The sequence below is a fragment of the Aptenodytes patagonicus genome, chromosome 9 (genome assembly GCF_965638725.1).
Source record: "Aptenodytes patagonicus chromosome 9, bAptPat1.pri.cur, whole genome shotgun sequence".
Lineage (NCBI taxonomy): Eukaryota > Metazoa > Chordata > Aves > Sphenisciformes > Spheniscidae > Aptenodytes > Aptenodytes patagonicus.
Genome location: NC_134957.1, coordinates 11,643,974 through 11,666,376, shown reverse-complemented (window position 1 = coordinate 11,666,376; position 22,403 = coordinate 11,643,974). Strand labels below are relative to the sequence as shown.

Below are 22,403 nucleotides of genomic sequence, written 5' to 3'. Positions count from 1 at the left end.
GATGCACTTTTCTGGTAACATGAGCCTGGTTGGAATAGAATGAGTCTGATGGAAATTTAGGTATGATATCCTGTTGCCCCAGTTTACTTGACTGGATTTTCCCCTCGTGTTTGAGCGAATATGTCAAACTTGCCATCTAAATGTCATAGAGAACCCATGATCAGTAGCTGAGTTTTCCAAACAGAATTCTGCACAGAAACCTTTCCTATGGATTTAGTTAAAACTCAGGCTATGTTTAGCAACCAGTTTAAACCAACAAGTTACTTTCTTAGGCAAGGTATCAACCCATAAAAGATGTATACATTTAAAAAATGCTTATCTTATATTAGAGCATTCACAGTCTTATTTGGCATAAATTGCAGAGCTTTGATCGGGGCGGAAGAGGGACTGCCTTGTGTGGGAGGCCAGGAACTGCTCTATGCCTGTCACAGCCCCTTCCAGCTGGCACTGAAACCAGTGTAAAAGCCCCTTTGCATACCAAAAGTTCAATCAGTCAGAGGAGCATGTGGCACTTGTGCTCAAATATATTTAAGAAGGAGTGATAGCCACTAGGAGTAGGAGACACAAGGAACATGCACAAAAGGAGACACGGGAGTTGAGGTGGGAGAAGGGAGTGGAGGAGGCAGGTGGAAGGGGACAGCATTGGTGACCCAGTTATGGAAGGAGGTGCTCTGTCCCAGGGGAGGCATACCTCTGAAGTGGCTGTAGCCCACAGGTGACCCACGCTGGAGCAGGGACAACCCTGAAGGACTGCAGCCCATGGACGACCCATGCCAGGGCAGGGACTTGCAGCCCCTGGAGGATCAACACTTGAGCAGAGGTAGCAATTAAGAAACCAGGAACACTGGAAGTAAGTAAGAAGCCTGGACTGCAGAAAGAAACTGTTAAGCACATACCCTGACCTCCTGTGCCACCTCTTCCCTCACTGAAGGGATTGGGAGGGACTGGTGAAAACAAGGCATGTTGAGACAATGAATTGGGTTGGGGGAGAGTTGGGTTTGATTGAAGTTGAGCTTGTGAAAGGATAAGGAAAAGTGTGTCCCTGTTTGTTTAATTGTTTCTCATCTCCCCCCCAATACCTGAATCAGTAATTAAAAGTTTATGTTAATTGGCGATAAATTAAATTAAGTAAAATTCCACAAGTTAAGGTGTTTCAGCCTATGACAATAGTACTTGATTAGATGGGTGAAAAACAAATTTTGTATATAGAGAGAGGTAATATCTTAATCAACGACATAGTGGGATTGAGTGCACCCTCATCAAGTTTGCAGATGACACCAAGCTGAGTGGTGCGGTTGACACGCCAGAGGGACGGGATGCCATCCAGAGGGACCTGGACAAGCTCGAGAAGTGGGCCCGTGTGAACCTCGTGAGGTTCAACAAGGCCAAGTGCAAGGTCCTGCACCTGGGGGTGTTGATACCGGGCAACCCCCGGTATCAATACAGGCTGGGGGATGAAGGGATTGAGAGCAGCCCTGCCGAGAAGGACTTGGAGGTACTGGTGGAGGAAAAGCTGTACATGAGCCAGCAATGTGCGCTCACAGCCCAGAAGGCCAACCGTATCCTGGGCTGCATCCAAAGCAGCGTGGCCAGCAGGTCGAGGGAGGGGATTCTGCCCCTCTACTCTGCTCTGGTGAGACCCCACCTGATGCACTGCGTCCAGATCTGGAGCCCTCAGCATAAGAAAGACATGGACCTGTTGGAGTGGGTCCAGAAGAGGGCCACGAAAATGATCAGGGGGATGGAACACCTCTCCTGTGAAGAAAGGCTGAGAGAGTTGGGGTTGTTCAGCCTAGAGAAGAGAAGGCTCCAGGGAGACCTTATTGCAGCCTATCAGTACTTAAAGGGGGTTTATAAAAAAGATGGCGACAAACTTTTTAGCAGGGTCTGATGCGACAGGACAAGGGGGAATGGCTTTAAACTAAAGGGGGGTAGATTTAGACTAGATATAAGGAAGAATTTTTTTACGCTGAGGGTGGTTGAAGCACTGGCACAGGTTGCCCAGAGAGGTGGTGGATGCCCCATCCCTGGAAACATTCAAAGTCAGGCTGGACAGGGCTCTGAGCAACCTGATCTACTTGAAGATGTCCCTGCCCATGGCAGGGGGGTTGGACTAGATGACCTTTAGAGGTCCCTTCCAACCCAAACTATTCTATGATTCTATGATCTTTCATTAGACGAAATGCTGTAGCTGGGGGGAGAGGAGGGTAAACACTTTCAGACATACAAGTGCTTCTTTAGGTTTGAAATAAGAGCTGGAAACTACAAGTTGAAGCATCCTGGTGCAAAGTGAGTGGTCAGGATCTCTGTGGCTGTATTAAATGATTTTGTTTGGGACCACCTTGTAACTCTGCCTCCTTCTGGAGTTAGTTTTCCCCCATTACCCGCTGGGTTTGACCTACGTTTGTGCTGGGTTTGCAAGCCAGGATCCACCTGGAAAAGTTCAGCAAAATGAAAACATAATCTCCCAGCTCACAGATTTTTAGTCGCTAGCATCGAATACCAGCACTGTGCAACGTTTCTGCCAGTGCCTGATTGCACTGGCGTGCCCCAGGCCAAGGGACGGTGACTGCCGAGGGCTTCGCTGGGACGCGAGGTGGAGCTCGCGGTGCATCAGCAGCTTCTTGCACACAGCAAGCAGAAAGGAGGAGGATGCGGCTTCACTGTGTTTCCATCCCGCCTTCCTCATCTCTTGCACTCTGCCTGGTGGCTGGCTCTATCTCGGAAAGCTCAGAGCTGCTGTCCATGTTTGATGATCTCAGTGCTACCTCCATGCCTTCCTTTAAGGTAGCAGTAATGCTGACACAAGCCCTGCCCCTCTCAGGGTGGTCCAGTCCATGCAGTGCTCTCAGGCACAGGTGAAGTAACACCTTGTAAATCCCCACTATAGGCTTTGGCTTCCTCTCTGGTCCATCAGGCAAAAATCAGTACAAAATTTTATCCAGGGAAACTAACAAAAGGCTATCTACTGGGAGAATTTTCTAGTGTGGGCCAGAACCACTTGCTGTAGGAGGTGAATGCAGCAGGATGGATTTTTTTACAGGGTCCCAGCCATGTTTTGGGACCATGGATGCAGTGGTGTACTGGGGTATCAGAGGCTCTTGACTGGCATTTCACATAAGCCAGTGCAAGGCCAAACCCTCTACAGGGTAGCCCTTTGCTTTGTTATACCTCAGAAAACTCCAGGGTGTGCCTGTTTCTCCCAAACCTCTTCTCCTCCAACTTGCCCCAGGTTTACTATAATAAAGCAAAGAGAATAAAAATGGATTAAATGAAAGCAGTAAAGCCACCACCTTCAGTACCACTTCATGCCTCTCCCCACTCCTGATGCTGCCACTATGCCTTTGTCAAGCAGAGGTGATCTGGAGCTTTGCAGTCCCACTCTTCAGCCCCCTTGTGAGTTTGAAGCTGGACTACAGGTTGCTGCTGTGGTCAATTCTCTACACACAGGTGTGATGCCACATGCTGGTGGGCTGGCGAGGGAGGGAATAGCTGCTGGCTTGAAAGGGTTGAGTGACTGTCACATTCCTCTTCAGAGTGTAGGTGACTTTCAAAGAATAAGTTTCTAGGGCAAGCTGTTTGCTTTGAAATGCAGGTAGCCAAAATAGCCCACACTACTCTTTGGCAAGGCTATCTGTCCCTTGAAGCTGCCATGGGATAGCAGAGAGGACTCTGCACAAAGGAGCTACCTGCAAAGGATGGGGGAGAATATATCTTGGGAGACTGGCTTTCCTGACTCTCTTGGGATGTCAGAAATAGGACTGAGACAGTTGAAATAAACTACAGCTGCCCTGGGCATTTCCATCATGGTTTCTTTCAGCCTGCAAGGACAAGGGAACAAATCATACATGCCAAGCAGAAATGAGAAGAGGCTGAAGTGCATGAGTCATTGTCCCTTCAAGGCAAATGAGCTGGACTTGTCTGGCCTTGATCTATACTAGGAGTAGGTCATGAAGGCTCCTCGCTTCCCGGATGGCAACCACACGACACGTCTTCCTGAGTGACTGCATCCGGCGGGGCACCGAGAAGGGCTTTCAGTATGTGCCAGGCCAACTTGGACTAAATCTCTCCTTTTGATCTGAAAAAGGGCAGAGAGAGAAGGGAAACCTATTTGTGTCTGAGGGCTGTACATTAAGGGAAAATGTGGCCTTTCTGAAGGAGAAAGCCAACTGTCTGTGTATTTGGTATTTCTTGTTATGAGCAAGCTGGGTGCTGTGGAACTTTTTCAAGACTGCTTGGTCTTGAAAATACATCTCTCTGTCTCAGGGAGGGGCACATCCCACTTGGGACTTTTGAGAAAGGAATTTTGGTAGCAGTTGGATATAATATGTGACAGGAAAATGACATCAAGCAGCACCCTAAGGCATCACGGATCACATTCTCTGCAGGTGTAAATCACTGTCAGAGGCAATCACTGTGAGGATGGGGTACTCTCCTATTGATGATAGGGCCCTTATCTGAAGGTTTTGTAATTGTCTTCCTTGGACTTTCCAGGAGTGCTGGTCCAGAGACTCCACCACTTGACAGAAGACAAACGAAACATATATTTACAAGGAAGACAAAGCTAAAACAGTTGCACCTTCCTTCTTTGCAGGAAGGCAAAGAGCGTTCCTCTTTATCCTTATCTTGACTTGTCAGCTGCTGTGCAGCTTTCCCCTCTGTGACACCTGCACCGATGGGAGCACTGACAGCACATCTGCAAGCTGCTGTGGGAGTGTGGGGTGAATCACAGCCCCAGGTGGCATGGTGACCCACTGCTGGGTGTCTCCTGCTAGGGACTGACAGGAAAGCAGGGTGGTCTCACAAGAATTAAGTCAGAATTTGTATTTTAGGCAATTTATACTTGTGGCCTTAAGTTTCCTGGGATTAAAAGCAGTAGTTTGGCATTATTGTTCAGCAGAAGCCAGGAGCTCCGGGACCTTTTTGTCTTTATGGCACAGTCCCATGGGGACTGTGGTCAGGATTTGGGGGGTTTAGAGGTGGGGCATTACATTAAGGCACTTACCTGTTCCTCAACTACACTTGGAGCATGCTGGATGGTGGCACAGCTCACAGGTTTCCCTGTCTGCTATCCCTAGGAAATCTATGACTAATTTGCTACATGCATTTTGATGGCCTGGAAGAAAGTGCAACACTTCTGCTAACTTAGTGGATGTAAGATTGGGTGCCAAAATGTGAGGAGCATCTTGGTCTCCAGCAAGCTGGACTCTCAGAATTGCATTATTGCCTGGGCTCATGGAAAAGGAGTGCTGCAGATTTCCACGCCCAGGCCTAGAGGTAGCAAGTAAGCAAGGTCTCTGTGCCCTTGCGGAGGCCAAGTCTCTCTCTGTCTTGTGTAGCACCCTGCCTCTGCTGTGCAGCCACATGCTCCCAAAGCGACCAGTGGTTTGTGCTGTCTTCTCTGATAAATTTTGGAGGATTTTGTTTTGTTTTAAATGAAGAAAAATATTAATAGCTTGGTTAGAGCAACTATCCAGGGAAATGTGCCCATATTAGGGAGCCTAAGATGAGAAGAGGAAAAATGTGTGTTTTGCCCCGCCTCTCCCAGTGTTTCTATAAACTAATCTCTTTCTAACTTGCTTGTAATTCTTCTGGGTGACGCAAATTGTGAGCTCTTACTCTGCATTTGGTCCAGGTCCCCCTTGTTTGAACTGAGACCAGCCCAGCCACTGAGCCGGTTTACAATCCATTAGCATGTTTAGAATACAGAATAATCTCTCTTCCAAGTACAGACAGACTTTTCTCATATTTAGTGCTGTTTCACCTTCCTGAAAAGACACAAATAAGAGTAATGCCTGAGCTGATTTGCTGGGAGAGAGCTCATCATCAGCGTGGCCAGTCTCGCAAATCTGGGGTGGGAAGCATGTGTGTTTCACAGCACGGTTCAGTGTTTTGCAAACACCACCACCCAAGCACAGAAGAGAGGGAAGTAAGAGCAAGGGAACAAAAGGCGATCACTGCACCACAATGACAGACAAACTTGTGTGTCTTTTATTGAAATAGTTACAACTGTAGCTCTGGAAAAAAGACTGTGAATGCCTCGTCAGTATTCATGTGTGAGGGAAATGGAGGGGGGGGGTTGTATTAAGATTATATACACCTTTCATCACAGAAGGACCACCAAGGTGATCTGGGACACAGCATGCCACATCTGAGAGTTAAACACCCTGCATATAACAAATCAAACTCTATACACCTTGGGAAGTGGGCTCTGGGCTTCCCCCTCTCTCCTCTGACCCAGTATTCCATGGCGTGAATTTGGAGTGCTGGGCCAGCTTCCTGGCACTGACTGTCCCAGGCACCTGGCAGATGAGTGGAGGCATCTGATACCTACTAGACCATTTTACAGAGGTGGCTTCCCCCTCTGTGCAAGGACTGAACCATGGCAGGTGTCAAGCAACTCCAGGTATGGCTGTTTGCAGACAGCAACTTGCCAGGGGCACTTACTCTACAAGGACTACCTTTCAACCATTAGGATTCATGTATTTCTCTTGTCCTTCACCCATTCACTGTTAACTGAGTAAAAGGAGAGTGCCTCTGAGAGAAACCACCTTAGAAAACGCTCACATAACTTTCAAATGAAACATCCTGAACCTTTTAACCTTTGAGACTTTTCCCATCGTTTTCTTAATGCCCGTCAAACTAATGTGGTGCTCTCAGCTTCTTTTTAGAGCTCAGCTGGCAACATCACAACCCTCTAAGCAAGTCCCATTATGGCTATGGCGCTTCTGAGCATTGCTTTGAGTGGAATCACAGAGCTGTTCCAAGAGTCCACTGGCTGCATTTCTTTAGTGGTGCAACACAAGCAGCCTGCTTAGTGCATCCCTGCCTGGCACTTCTCCAAACATAATTCTGCTGGAGCACACTGGGCCATGTACCATGCTGAATGGGAACACACTGCTTCTCTGAAACAGCATCAGTGCTGTTGAAGCTTGGACAGTCTCAGCTTATGGACTCTCTGACAACTTTCTGGCCAGATGGGGCTTTGCTTCAGCATGCACTTGACAACATTCTTGACAACTTCCACAACTCCTTGACCTCATGCTAAAGCCAAATCCTGCTTAAGTCCCTCTCAGCATGACTAGGAATTTGATTAGTTGCCCCATCCACACTGCCTCTGGAAAGGGCCTCCTGAAATGTCACCATCATTTACAGAAATATAATGTCACCTTTTACTAGGACTAAAAGGACCAGCTATTCGCAGAGGGCACCGAAGAAGACAAATGTTCATAGCCCTGCCAAAGTGACAGTGCTAAAATCCTTTATAGTAGCTGTGGCTCTGTCAAATGCTAGCTTTGGGGGAGGTATGAGAAGAGAGAATTAATTGGGAAAAAAAAGCAATCTTGGGGTTAAAATGTTACATATACCGTCTGTCAGTGAAAGCTGGGCTTTGGGCTCTGGGCTCCATTCGGTGTTTCTGGAACCCAGCCTCAAACAGTAATGAATGCAGACTGTGAGCGAGACCACTGGGGGACACAAGATGAGCAGAGAGAAGCAGCAGTGATTTCTGGGATGGAGGTGAAGGCTCTTCCTTTGGATGAATGGTGGTGATGAACAGTGAATAGTGGAGGATTTTGTGCAAGCATAAAGTTTTTTAACTAATTCTGATGGAGCATTAGCTGTCCCAGTTCTCCGGTCATCCACACACATCAGCAGCTGACTGGAGAAAATAAAACAGAGTTTCTCCTTTCCTGCTTTAAGAAGAAATGGAGTCAGACCCTGTACAGGTCAGCTAATTCACAGTCAGGGAGAGTCTGGTGGCCTTCAGCCCACTAGACACCCAGCCAGTGAAGTCTCTTCCGTAGAAAAGGGGTGTAATGAAAATACAAGAACAACCCCACATACCCCTCCCCCCCACCCCAGCCAAAATGAATTTTAAACCCCAACATTACATACACATTAGTGTCACTTTACACTTATTGCCCCATGCAGCCTGCTAGATTCTTCACACCCTGATCACATCTTACAGAATATTTTCTGCTGCACATACACAAAAAAATATTCAGTTCTTCCACATCCATCTCCCTAGACAAATGTCTCTTTTGCAAATGCCACTGTATCATGCTCCTCTGTGGCGACCTCTGCCAGGGGCTGGCTCCTGAGCCACTCCACCCTGCTCCGAAGGAGTTCATTCTCCACTGTTTCTGCCTCAGCCGTGGGACAGGTCTTGGTTTCGTCATGCTTGAAGTACTCTCTGATGGTGTTTCGAATGGAGGTGGGGAGGATGATATGGATGGTGTGGCTGAATGTGTTCAAGCCCTTGCTCTGGGTTGGCGCCTGCGCCATTTCCACTGGCTTGCTTTCCAGCTCCTCGGGAGTGGAGACGCTTTGGGGGCTCTCTTTGTGCTCTGCCTGTGGGGATGGGATCATTGGTTCATGGTGGTAGCGCCTGGAGATGGACTGCAGGACAAGGGGGGTATTCTGCCCATAGAAAACTGTCTGGGGGATATGGACTGTCACAGTCTGCAAGCTCTTGGACAGGCTTTGCTCACTGCTGCTGCTGGGCAAGTCACTGCTGCTGGTGTTTGCCATGGCTCTCTCCTCTTCCTCTTCCGCTGGAGACCCCCAAGAGCTTTCTTTATTTGGGGCCACATAAAAAGTTATCTTGGTGCGCTTCAGGCTTTCCTGGCTTGGAGGACAGGCATCAACGCTTTTGATTTCTATATTCTTCACTGCCTTCTCCCTATGCTGCTGGTGGCTGGTCTGTGGGGATTTCTCGCTGGCTGGGCTGGCAGCTGGGAGCTCAGGGTTTTGTTCAAACTCTTCGGTATAATCCCGGCTCCTGAGCCCTGGGCCAGGGCCCCCTACACAACTCGGCTGTCTCTCCTCTTCTTCCCAGTCAATGTCAGTTAGTGGGCTTCCCACGGCAGCTCCGCTGACAGATGGAAAACTTTTCCTCTCTCCAAAGCAATGACTGCTCTCTACAGCCTTGAGTTCATACTCATGGAAACTGTCCAGGTCACACGGATGTAAAGGCACAGGAGATGTGAAGGACTTGTGCCACTCTTTCGGGGACCTCTTGGCAATCTTGGGGGACACGGCATGAAGCCTGGCAGACGTGCCGAACATGAATGGCAGGGATGAGATGTCTGTGGGACTAATGGCTGATGACTCTGAGCAGTAGGAGAAAGCACTGTCTAAGGAGCTGAGTGAGGAGGCAGATGGGGAGGTGGTGGTAGAGGACAGGCTAGAGAAGCTGGACCTGTTGGACAGGTTGGATTTCTGAAGGCTGAGCTGCTTCACCCTAGAGCTGGTCTGAGGCGACTGCCACAAGTTCTGCCTGGCCTTATTAACCCCAGGGCTTAGGCCTTCATCAATCAACTTCTGGCTCTCCACCTGCAGCTGCTTGAGCCTGTGGATGTAGTCTGTATGGCTGTGCATGATGGTGGCATCGCAGCTGGACTGGCGGGCCACTGGCTCATGGTTCTGAGCAGGAAGCTGGGAGGTGAGGCAGACACTGGGCTCTGATGAGCACCGGTCTCTCGCCGGGCTGAGTGAGCGTATTGAGCCGATGGAGCAGAAGGAGCCCTCCTCTTCCAGGAGGTCATAGCTGTCTGCACTGGTGTTCTTCCGGGCTTTGCTTTGGTAGCAGGCTGTGATCTCACTGAACAAGTCCCAGTCTTCCTGATCCTCATCGAGTAACAAGCTGCTGGATGGTTCAAAAATGGTATCTGTTTCAGGTACCAGGTGGTGCTTTGGTCCTTCTGGGTCACAAGCAGAAAATTCCAGGTCATCAGAGGAATCATCATGCTGAGCCAAGCCTATGCCTGGGGCAGAGAACACAAATTAATTTATTTGTTGCCTATGTCTCCTAACCCCATATAGTACCTTATAACCAAGGCAGGGAAATATTATCAAGTCCATGGAAAAGCAAAGATGATCCACTATTTTCACAGGGATCAGAGCAGGACTGGGAACAATATAAAAAATTCTGCCTTGATGACCTGAGCTTTCACCACTGGCCTGTATTCATAGGATAGTTAACAGAGACAACTCGATCTCTTTCCATTCAACTATTTGGTTTAGCTTTACAGAACTAATCTGGAAGAAAAGACTGCTGGGACATGGCATTGCTAAGGCTACACTAAATTCTTGTGATGGCTGGAATAGGTTGAACAGCAGCCACAGAGAAAGACAGCCATCCTCAGGGACACATTTGAAGTGATGCACCTCAGCCCTCTGCTTTGCCCTCGCTTCCTGCCTATGCCTGACAGGCAACGGGAAAACCAAAACCAACTGTTTTTCAGTGTTTTTCCTTGGAAGAGACATGAAGGGAAAGCAAACTCTTTTGCATGAGCAGTTTACCTATTAAAAGATCTTAAACATTTCTGGAAGATACAGTACCACCAACTTACCCAGAGATTCCTCTGAGTTTTTGCACTTCTTTTTGTCTGGTCTTTGAAACAAGGAAGCAATGTCACCTCCAAAAATCTCTCCCGAGTTTTCAATCAGGAACTGGACTAACAAGGCCACCTGGCAAAGACAAGAATTTACAGAGTCAGTTTCATGAAAATATAGCCAGCTGTATAAAGCAAGTCAAATCAGTCCCAGAATGTTCCTTTTCCTTTGACAAAGATGTAATTTCCTACAGAACCTTTTGCTCAAGAAGCTGTTAAGAACATGGCAATGCGTCTGTATGAACTACACCTGGGGCAAGAATATGAGCTACATGAACTGGTACAGTGAGCCAGGTACAGCATGTTCTACAATTTTCCTTACCACTGATAACACCTCATAAGCTACAAGCAAGCATTCCTCCCCTCTGATGCACTGTCATGTTCATTGCTTACTTTGTCTCTGCAAGATGACTTTAGACCCAGCTGAAGTGGCAATCTCTAACTTCAGCTGCTCCATCTTTCTTGTGCTTGCTTGACCGTATAGGAAGTTCATCTGGTAAAGCAACCACAGTTTCCATTTCCACCCTGGATAAACTGAGTGGCTAAATTCCCCTACCAGCATGGGCACAGCTGCACAGGGGAAAGGACAAAGCCCAGATGCCACTCAGCCAGCACTGTCACTGATCCTGTGCCTTCCTTTAGTCTACAAAATACAGTGCCCATAAAAAGCAGTAAAAGGGGAAGACAAGCATGAGGCCAAACCCATGAAAGATTACCTTCTTCGTAGACCTGCTCTCCTCTTCAGGCCCAGTGGGACTTGGTAGCCACAGCATATTGGGTGCTATGCAAAGCGCCAGATTAAAGGCATTCATCTGATTCACGCCGGAATTCTGCTCGATATGATGGAGGACTCCAAAGAGGTGTCTGAGTAAGATGAGGTTGGCCTCTGGAAGCTGGTTGACTAGACTATTCAGGGAGTGGGAACAAAGGAAAACAGTGCTGTTCACAAAAATCTGCTCTTCAAGTATCAGAAGTTGCTTCCCAAAGCTTTTGCCCCCTTCTGCCCTTTTGCAACGTTTGAGACATTCACACATGATAATAAAGTAAGACTGTGTCACTCCCCTCCACCAACTTATGTGAGAGCCACAACTTTACATCCATATTGCCTACCCACTCTGGTCACAGAGCTGGAGGGACCAAGGGACTTATGTCCAGAACATGTGGGTAGAAGTCCATAATGCCTTAACAAAACAAGGATTGTCCAAAGGAGATGCATACAGCTCCAGGCCAGCAGCACACGAGACAATGCCATGTGTCCCATGCTATAGAGACAATGGAGGAAGGAGGCCCGAGTCAAATGGCAAGGTTCAAAAACTGAGCCGAGCCATTGACAAGAAGAGGTTTGATATACTGCATATCCCATAGGGTGCTGATAGACAATTCTTGCTCAGGGAAGCAGTTTCAAGGTAGTAAAGCCATTTTCAAGGTCCCAGTCACCATCTTTGCAGGGCTATTTCTTCTAACTGCCAATATGATGATCAGTTTCATTTTGTGCACATAAGAAAAAAGTTACCATTGTTAAGGATCTAATTCCACTAACGTTGGATGTACTTCTGGTGGCTGAATTATTGTGCTTTTTCAGTTTGCTGGTTCTGGCAATTTGAACCAGTCATCAGAAAAGAATTTTCTAATGACATTTTTTGGGGTCAGAAATGTTAACAATGTTCATAAAAGACCACTGAAAAGAAAATGTTCTGACCAGTGACAATGGCAATCAGCAATAGCTCTACAGTGGCCTGGAGCATTGCCAGGAGTCTCCCAGAAGATGAAGTCTATGCTTAGGGTCATATGCTCCCCCTTCTCCCACCAAAAGAAGCTTTTACAAGGGCTTTTACGAACCTTTTGATAGCTTCAATCTTATGTGCCCGATTTTCTGTGTCCACAGCTTCCATCCACAGTCTGTGCATGTCTGAGGATAGAACACTGTCAGGTATATTTCGGAGAAAATCCTGAATTAAATATATATATGCAGAGCAGTCTGGTCAGTTTTGAATTCCTTGTTTTGGTTTCACGATGCATATAGTCATTGTTTATTCATATTAAGCACAAGATAAAACAAGACATGACACAAATACATTTCTCCTCCCCTCCCCACTTCCATCAGGCTGTCCTCCTCAGGGCTCTCCATTGCAGCACTGCAGAACTGTGTTGCAGCTGCTGGCAGCTGAGGGTAAACAGCCAGCCCTCATGCGCTGCCCCTTCTCCAGAACAGGACTGATCTCTATTGCAGCAGGCAAAGGACTCATACCTAAGGCTGTGCATAATTCTGTTTGAAACATTTCTCAGCTATGAAGATTGCTGTTTTATTCTCAGGGGACTATTTAACAACTTATATGTCTTGCATTGGAAAATGCCTGAATATCCTCCCAGTCGACAGCTTCTTGTATTAGGCCAACAAGAGCAAGAGACAGGGATGTTTTTTGATACTTTAGATGCCTGAATTGTTCTGACGAGATTTAATTGCCAATGCAAAAGATAGATAGACTTTTTCTTACTAAAACTTGGGTCTTATTGCAAGCTTCATCCTTCACCCACCACAACCCCTCTGCTTGGATTTCGCAGCTGTTTTCCCTCTTGCTTGCTGGCTGATTAGAGGGTGAAGGCTTAGGGTCTAGATAGTACGGGTCAGCTCCTTTGAGCATGGCCTCTCTGTTTGGGGAGGATGCAGAGCAGTTGCACTTAAATGGCACGAGTCCTCCCATATCTCCCTGCAGTCTCTTCTGTGTGTCCAGAAAGGACAAAGAGCATCTGTGCTGCGATCACCAAAGGGCTTCATGCCTATGTCAGTGCAGCATCTGAATTGCTGAGTCCAGACTCTGGCATATTATTTGGCGCTGTATAGGTACCATGGTTATCTTGGAGGTACACATTACTATATTGCCTGCTGGAGGCTGTTTTGTACAGGGAGGTGCAAAATGAAACACTGGCCTGAGGGCCACTGCACATATCTGCATGTGAAAACAACCACCACTGGGTCAGGCAGATACCTTTGTGCACATAGATGGACCAAGCCATCAGGTGAGAATGTGTCTTGCTGGAAAATGCTTTGTGTTCCCCCCAGATCTTTCCTACCCATAAAGACTCATGTTGCTTCCTTAAAGAAGGAAGATATGATTAGCTCAGACAGCTGAGTTACTTGGCCAAACATACCGTGATGACAGCTGCAGCCACAAAGACTGACTCTCCATCCATCTGGACATCACCTCCAGAGTTCAGCTTCTCTTTCAGCTCCTTGCAAGTCTTGGCATTGGCAGAACGTCTGAAAATGCCCCTAGTAGAGGGACCTTCATGGTACAGCAGGAGCAGCATATCCTAAAAAAAAGCCCAGTTGTACTTAAGAGCCTAACACTTTACCCTGTTGTTTGTGTATATTATACCTCGCATACTGTAACATAACTAGCATAAGACCTAGTCAGTACCAGGAAGAGGACAGACATACAAGAGATTTACCATGATTTAAACAGGGACAAAAGCCTGTCAGCTAAGTTGCAGGTACAGTTATCCTGTGGCAAGTGTGAGTCCAGTGGACTCTTGTAGTGAATGAGGTCTAGGCTATGTAGCATGGTGTAGTCCATTGACATTGCCCCTTGTCAGCTTGTGATGACCTGGTTGGAGACTACCATTGAAACAGGATGGACATCTGTGCATGAAGTGATATGGATTACACAGGAGAGGGATGCTTTCACCCTTGTTACTGGGCTAGATCTGAATCACAGGCAAATGCTGGTCATCTTCCCCATCCAATCCTCATAAATACCACAAGTGACTTCAAATTCTGGGCTAAACACATCAAGTTTATGTCAGGACAAACAGTCCAGGCTGCTCCTTACCATGATTGGCTTGGGAAGGATCCCGTCAGGACAGACAGAGGATAGAGACAGGCCGAAGAGCTTCCGTGAGGTGGTAGGAGACTGTGAAGGAGGGCTGCCCGTGGGGGTGCTGGTGCTGCGGCGCAGGGCCCAGTCAATCAAGGACTTCTTCCTCTTGGTGTGTTTCTGCAGTGACTCTGAAAGAAAACACAGACCTTCGTTATACACCTGTCTGTCCTTCCTACTGGCCAGTGAGTGATCTACAGCGGAGGCAGAGTTCCCAGCAAAGCAAGGACTTTCTACCATTGCGTATTTAATAACTACACTCTTAATGGGGACGGTCAGATAATATACAGCAGTGAAGCCACTTGTTCATCTCTCAACCATGAGCAAAACTTTTACTCAATCACTGTTCTTCAGGGAACCTTGCTGTCTGTGCAGTATAAGAATGGCTTGCAATTGAAAGCTAATCAAGGACTGAAAGCTAATTCTGAACGTTTGCACAGACAAATTTAGCCCCTCTGCAATCTCTTCCTCTTTGCATACACTCAGGTATGAGAGAGACTCTGGAATACGTGTACAATGCTAGGAAGAGTTTGGCACTGCTGTGGAAAGCAGCAAAGTCTCTGCCTGGTCATAATGCACTCCTGCAGCCCCTACCTCTCCTCAGCTGCATTGGAGCTTGGAGCCTGGGTTTCAGGACAAACTGACACTGTTTTTCCTTTGGGAGCTGATCAAGGAAGGAAGTCTCTGTCCCATCAGCCAGGAGGGTGTCATTGTTGGTTCCGTGTTGCTGGTCAGCAGAGTCCCGGAGACAGTTCAATGCGATGCTGAAAGGATGCTCATGCCCTGTTGAGCAAAGAGGTGTGTAAAGAGCAAGCAAAGATGCAGAGCTATGTGAAAACAGCTCCAAATCTGGGCAGGAGGAAGCACCCACATCCAATGGCTCCCACTGCAGCTGGGCCTCTAAGCAACGTTGCTCAAAACCTTCACTTGTGGACTAAAGAGGCCAGGGCACATCCAGGCATATATGATCATCGCTTTACAAATAAGTTCATCCAGTTAAACCTGGCCAGCCACTCTTCATTAGCAGCTCTCCAGAACATTATGCAACAAAGCACTATTAACTGGGTTTAAGCCCTTATTAATAGGCTTATGGGCCCCAATGCACTAACAAAATACTGTAAGCATTGCTCTGTGCAGGAGTTAGCTTACTATGACAGTCTAATATGTATTGGAAGGATACAAAAAATAAGCATGGGCCACGACGACTTGGAAAACACCAATAAACACCCACAAATAAACATGTGCAGTCTAATGAGCCCCAGAATGATAGTCTTACTACAACAACATGGTCTTTGGAGCAAGATCTCTTTAATAAACCAACATGCATAAACTTCCTTGGAGAGCCTGGGGATGTATTTATTGGGTTACCACTGAAAACACAATTAAGAGTTAATGTGGAGATTACTCGTTCGGCATAACTAAGCAGTATGCTATAGGGCAAAACAGTCTGAGCAATGGCTGCACCATTGATACATCTGTCAGAGAAGCAAGCAGCAGTTTAAACGCATCTAATTTGGTTTAGATGCTGGGTAAATCAGTGTATTTCCTTGCTTCCTCTCTGGCTAGATCTAAATGGTGGGCTCCTTAGTGCAAGTACATGCTGTCTGTCAGGACTGTCAGTGCTACCTCACTCCGACCTAGCAGTAAGGCCATGAGGGCTGAGTTGGCCCCAGACCACATGCACTGCCTGTGAGGAGAGGAAGCCTGCAAAGCTGAGCAGGAGAGGGTGACCAGCCTCCAAGCATGAAGCCTTGCAAGCTCATACCAACAGCCACAGGGATGGGACTGGGCTTTGAGGCATGTCCTACCCTTCCATCACATCTGCTGCATAGAAAGAACTTCTTAGGCCAGCCTAAAAATATCCTGTTTATTTGGAGCATCTGCTGAAGTGTCGTGGGCTCCCATCCAGAAATGCACAGATTTGCTTGGAAAAGGGAGGTAAGTGTGAAGATCTTCAAAGAAGTGACCATGTGTTGATTAAATGTGGATCCTGAGACCATAAAAGCCAAGTGACATCTCACATCAGCTTGATATCACATCTCACATCAGCAACAGTCCCCCTACAATTGCTTTTTTAAGTGAAGAGTGCAATGTTTGACATGTTCCTCTGCCATACGCACCAGTATCATTTATCACTTGTTCCTGTGGTGCTAGAATTGAGGGAAAATGGGAGAGCTCTTACCAATGAGAGGGTAAGCAGGGTCATCTTTTCCTGAGATCACCCAGAGGTGGTGTTCACTTGTCCTGCCCTGGCGGTTGAGGAACAGAGAAGAGAAAAATATTAGGTGAAGGGGGCGAGGCTAAGGGTCCACAAGGCTGCACTCCACTCAGAAAGCAACAGACAGAGATAACGGCTGAACAGGCCAAGGAGCCGGACGTGCACGGCTATCTCCAGGACAGCCGCATGGCTGGGAGGGATGGTGCTCTGGATCAGTCTGTCTGATACGGAGTGGAAGGGGAAAGGTTCAGGAGAAGAAAAGATTGAGAGCCAGCAGGATGTAAACCCACAGGATGGTTTCCCAGCCTATTTTAGCAATATGTTCCACAACCTTCCTTGGTATTAAACTACTGGAACACTGTCAAAGCTACCTGGTAAACACTGTAATGGGAAAGGCTGGACCACTGCAATGGGCAAGGCTCATCTGATAACATCACTGATTTGTTCAGTATTTCATGGCTATATTAATAATCCTTTGACAAGCTTGGCTCAATCCTAATGCTGGATTGCAAGCATTGAAGTCCTCTGAAATCCAAAGGCCTTTATTATACAAGGTTTGAATTTAATGTAGGCATGTAAGCATGTCTGTGTTTCTAATACTTGGCACCCACACAAATAGATTGCTTCATCTTGTAGTCCAGAGAGTATTAATGCCTTACTGGTTAGCTACAGCAAATCTAGACTTCTCCACATCTGCACTGTCCTGTAAACCAGACGTTGCCAGTTTCCTTAGCTAAGATCTTGCAGGCTATGCAACTGCCACTTACAGGAAGTCCAAGCTGTAGAAGGGTCTTCTTCATCACACTCTCTGCAGTTTCCACATTGGACACATTGACTGCGGTAGTCTAGAAAGGAAAACCAAGAAAATACAGGAAGCTAATAAGAAGGCATGAAGTTTGGTTGCAGTTTCTTTTAGCTTTAAAATATGGGGAAAATGTCACTCATCTGCCTATTGACTGTCTTTATTAAATGTTCATGGTTAGAAGAGTTGTTCTAATTCGAACTACACTGGAATCATTGTTAAGGGCAATGGCTATACATTGTGAAAACTGTTACGCTACTTCTTCTATCACAGGTTTATTATACCATCCAAAGATTTCGTCCAATAGAAATCACAGGAACTGGGTGGTGTTCAGATGCTGTATTTGATCACATCAGTATTTGACTGATGGTAGTGCCACTGTCACTCCAAAGGGTGAACACGCCTCAATGCTAATAAACCACGAGTGTCTGGGGTTGCTCTCTGAGGAAAGAGTCCCTGGGACGTAAATGTGACCCACCAAGCTTGGCATGAAGCTTAGAAATGTATGCTATTAATATGAAGAGACTGGGACACATTCCAGTAAATTAATTCAGGAGAACACACCAGTGACTCTTTCATCACCAATATCCTCAACTTATTGCACTGAAAATAGGAATGACTGGGCACTCAACCACAAACCATCACCAGTTATGAAGTGAAGCAGAAGGAAAAGAGGAAAGAAGCCAGAGGCCAGGAATAATCTTAAGAATTAACTGTTCTTTGGTAAGGGTGCGGCTACCTCCTGATTTCCCAAACCAAACTCTCTGAGTCAGATTCCAGTGGGAAGGATGCAGTTGCCCAGATGCACACCCTCTAAAGCCTTTTCAGGTGGGACTTGAATTTTAAACAGGGATAGCAGCAGCGGCAGCACCACGGCCCTGCCTTCCCGCCCCTACCCCACAGACCTCCATGTAGTGCTTTACTTACAGAAGAACAGTTGTCAGCATCCAGCACAAAGATCTGAAGGGTTAGATTCTTCAGATACTCATTCTGCTTCACCTCATTGATATGCCTGAAAGTCAAAGAAAAGGGGAGGGAATATAATTTCCCAACCAAACTTGAGAAGGACCCTAAGATTTGGATCCAAGAGGTCCAAGGGACCTGCTTCTTGGTACTATAATAAATACAGATTAATTACGACAATAACAATAACATGCAATATTCATAGTGTGGTCACATGCTATTACTGGCTTCTTTATCTTTCTTTGAGGACCCAGACTAGCAAAACTCCACATGGCAGTACTTTAATGCAGATAGATGTGTCTAGCATAACACCTTCCAGAATCCTTAGGATCATCACTGTTCTCCACAAATCAAGAGACTTCTTCCCTTCTCTGTACCTATACAAACACTTCTGCCTGGACGTTAGTGGAAACAACATATAAAAACATAACATGAAAAAGAAACAACTGTAGCCTCTAGATGCCACGAAATACAAACTTTAGTTCGAATCAAAAACCATCTGAAGAATCAGGAACGCTTGTGACATTTCCATAGTGATTAGCAAAGCCAACCTCCAGCTCCAAAGGAAAAACGGTGCTCCAACAATGTTATGTTCTAGTGGATTTCATCTTTTCTGCACTGTCAACACCAATTTTGCTTTCACCCAGGGGCTTCTACGTTCAGGTTTCAAAGGTGGATTTTTCAAACAGTAGCTAGACACTTAATGTGCTGAAAATCAGAGGGCAATTTGACACCTAGCATGACAAATTTCTCTGAGGACTGTAGAGGAACCACCCAGGAGGAGGATGAATGGAGGGTCACTTACCACAGTAATGCTGACAGCCATCGTTCCTTCACGTCAGCTGAGCTGAAGATAAAAAGGGAGGCAGATCATCAAACAAGTGCTGAGTGGGTAACAGCCTTTGGAAACTCTACCCAGTTTCATTTATATATAGCTGTAAGTCAAAGTTCCTTCCTGCAAAGCCCTGGAACAAAAGCACAATCCTTTCCTGCTTCTGTCCTATTTTAACAAATAACAAAAATAATAATAACAAAGAAATCCCAGCAACAAACTGGACTACATTTCCTGCCCAGGCTGGCAAGCATTCAGACAAGGGACAAATATCTTTCTGTGATGTTGGAGTTAACTCATCTTGTGGGCCCTTATTATTTTTGCAGTGACCTTTAATTGCTATTTTCTTTCTCCTATTATTTCCTTCCCAATGTCTGCTGTTCCTAGAAGCTTCTGCTGCCAACACGGGTTACCCAGGTCTCAGTGACGTGAGGGAAACGGAACTGCTGTTGAGTTTGGACTAAGACACAAGTGGCAGCTTGCATGTCAGAGCATGAGTCCTAAGGCCAGGAATGCATCACCCGGGAGAGACCATCCTGACCCTTGGAAATGATGAGACTGCATGTATGAAACCATGGTATGGTTCCCATTTCTTTTTCCACCAAGGCAGCTGCCCCACATAAGGAAAAGCATCAGGCCAGATCAGCCCTTCCTAGCTGTGCCAACAGAACCCCTGAGGACAAAGCGACCCTAGAAGGCTGCTGACCTCTCTGCTTTGCAAAAGGGAGTATGAAGCAGAGATGCCTGAGCCAGCAGTGACCTGAGCTCCCTGTGGATATACCAGCTCTAGATTCAATTTAGCCAGGCTAGACTGAGCTCGAGGTAATAAAAAGCTCACCTGCTTTTTGGTGAGCCTTATTAGCTCAGGCACAACATTGGGACAGCCTTTGAGATGGCATTTGGACATGAATAGGCTACTCTCTAGCCTGCTCCATGTTCCCCTGCATTTCTATTTTTGGGGTTAGCAAGGGCTAAGCAAGCTCTGGACCGTGCTGCTTGTGCAGACCCATCTTGGAGAACCTTTCCATCTTTATAAGCTGTTGATGTAGGCTTGGGACACCCTGGCAGACAACTGCAGGAGGAAGGTTTGCCCAGGAGCTGCCCGTGCCACACTAGGGGTGGATAAAAGATTTAATCCTGGCACAAGGCCATCTAGCATTTTTCATTGACATAACTAACCTGTCCTTCATAATGAAAAATTCTCAAACTAGGGCTAATCTCCTACAGAAATGGCTGCTGGCAGGTGCTGAAACAACCTGCTTGTAAGTTATATGATGGCACAAGCTGGTTTGCTATGGCAGATTTGGTTGTGATGTTCCAGTATGCTCTGCAGCAGGGTTAGCCCTTGCTATAACAACACTTGAAAGGGTTGGTCCTCTAAAAAGCTCTCAGGGACCAACCTGCAGATTATCTTTCTAAGATGACTGTCTCCCAACATCTAAGTTTTTACCACACTGGCTAATGTGAGTTGAAGTCCTCTACTCAGTGGGGAGAAGGGCTGTAGTAGAGTTGAGGGCCCTATAGCCTCAGTCATTGTTTCGCTTGACACATGGGAGACTTGGGCAGCTGCCAGGCTGCAGAGGGAGGTCTGGTGTCTGACGGGATACCTGAAGGTGACAACATAGTTGGTGGTAGGCCAGCCGATGACAAACGAATTCTCGGGACCCATCTTTTTCTCTGTCACTTCGCTGAGACAGGTGCCGGTCCACACTTCACTCAGATGCACCTGCTTTTTCAGCTTCAAGCTGGAGGAGGATCTGCAATTCAAATTATGGATTTCTTAGGCCTGATCCTAACATCTAGACCTCCAGAGTCTGGTCATGCCACCTTCCGGTCATGCCACCTTCCAGTCATGCAGATGCAGTGATAGCAACAAGCCCCCCAAAACTAAACGTCTGGGCATGTGGAGGCACTACAAGAAAGTTCTGCAAGTGGATTTGGGGTTGGTGACTGCAGCGGGGCAGCTGTGGCTTAGGGCAATGTGATTCACTAGAGCCATGTGCAGGTAGATGGTGATTTAGGCTAATTACTGTCTATGCTAATAACTGAAGTCACCTAAGCTCTTAATTTATGTGTGGCAGAAGTAGCCAGACCAGGAGTCAGTTTTCTGTCCTTACTGCCTCTTGCCCTCATGCAATTCCTTCAAGAAGCCACATAAGGGAAAGGGCAAAACCAATTAGACAACCTTTTCCTTCAGGAAAATGGAGTGAAACATTAATATGAAGAATTTCTGGAGGTGGAAGGGGGAGATGCCACATTTTAGATCCACATTTGTAAAGAAGAGTTGTTTGATGCCTGCTCCACAAATAGCTCAGAGCCTAGCTTCAACAGCACATACTGGGGAGAAGGAGTGAGTGTGAATTCCTCTTACTTGGACTTGGCGATGACCAGGACATCACTGAACAAGATCAAATGTCTTTCCTGGGTCTGCAGGCCCACGGTTAGCTGTACTCGCTCATCCAGGATGAAAGTGGAGCCTGGGCTGCTGAACACTGCACTTGGCAGCCCATTGTCTGAATGGGAAGAGGAAAGGGTTGTTTCCCTGGAGGACGAAGAAAAATCATAAGACTTTGTCAGCAGCTTTTCTCACAAGGGTTCATGATTGGACACAGGCAACTCTTTTGGAACAGCCAGATAGCCCCACGCTTCTCCCAGCACTGCCCCTATTGCTCTCAATTATGAACTGCATTTGCCTGCCTCTGCCCAATTAATTTTACCAGCCTCAGACAGATGGAAAACTGCCTAAATGCCTACACCAAATCTGAGGAGGTTGAGCTGCTGAAATATTCATTTTTGAGACATTTCTCACTCAGGTAAAACACTCATTTCCTGCACATGCCTGTGAGCTATGACTTGAAAAGAACACGGAAACCCCATGGCAGTCCCTGGCTCACGGCACTGCTCAGCCTGGCATGGGGAGAAACTGCCATTTCTGCCCATGTTTTCCATCTGTACTGAACTGCTTGTCAATGCAAGGGCTGCAACACAAAAAAAAATGAACTGCATGTAGTCATCTAATTCCAGACATCTGATTCTGGTTTGCCTGGCTGCAATTCAGCATCTTGTTTCTACTGAGATTTATATAGGTGCTGACCATTTCCAAAAAACCCTGATGGTTTTTGCATGTTGACTGCAGTCAACAAGTCATCGTGGGGACTGAACCAGATCCTTTCTCTGTGCTCTCCCCAGCTGGAAGAGCTCCACCAAGCGCTCATCTCCCCACTTGTCTCTCAGCACCCTCCCAGAGCACCTTCTCAGCACTGCTCCTGGCTCTCGTCAGCAGTGCTGGCAGTACAACAGGTCCCACAGTCATTTC

The 22,403-nt window shown here is 46.9% G+C and overlaps 1 protein-coding gene across 2 annotated transcripts in view; it reads right to left on the bottom strand.

Moving 5' to 3' along the window:
• Positions 1-5,968: 5,968 nt before the first annotated feature.
• Positions 5,969-22,403, bottom strand: part of LOC143164481 (rho GTPase-activating protein 20-like) — a 38,369-nt gene continuing 21,934 nt past the window's right edge. For both annotated transcript variants that reach the window (XM_076347128.1, XM_076347129.1), the window contains exons 3-15: positions 21,459-21,629; positions 20,695-20,844; positions 19,061-19,102; positions 18,220-18,304; positions 17,258-17,335; positions 16,455-16,521; positions 14,867-15,055; positions 14,228-14,403; positions 13,548-13,709; positions 12,237-12,346; positions 11,114-11,303; positions 10,356-10,473; positions 5,969-9,767 (exon numbers count right to left, since the gene is read on the bottom strand). In XM_076347128.1, the coding sequence (XP_076203243.1) occupies positions 8,026-9,767; positions 10,356-10,473; positions 11,114-11,303; positions 12,237-12,346; positions 13,548-13,709; positions 14,228-14,403; positions 14,867-15,055; positions 16,455-16,521; positions 17,258-17,335; positions 18,220-18,304; positions 19,061-19,102; positions 20,695-20,844; positions 21,459-21,629 (3,280 nt within the window). In that variant the 3' untranslated portion in view covers positions 5,969-8,025. The remainder of the gene's footprint in view (positions 9,768-10,355; positions 10,474-11,113; positions 11,304-12,236; positions 12,347-13,547; positions 13,710-14,227; positions 14,404-14,866; positions 15,056-16,454; positions 16,522-17,257; positions 17,336-18,219; positions 18,305-19,060; positions 19,103-20,694; positions 20,845-21,458; positions 21,630-22,403) is intronic.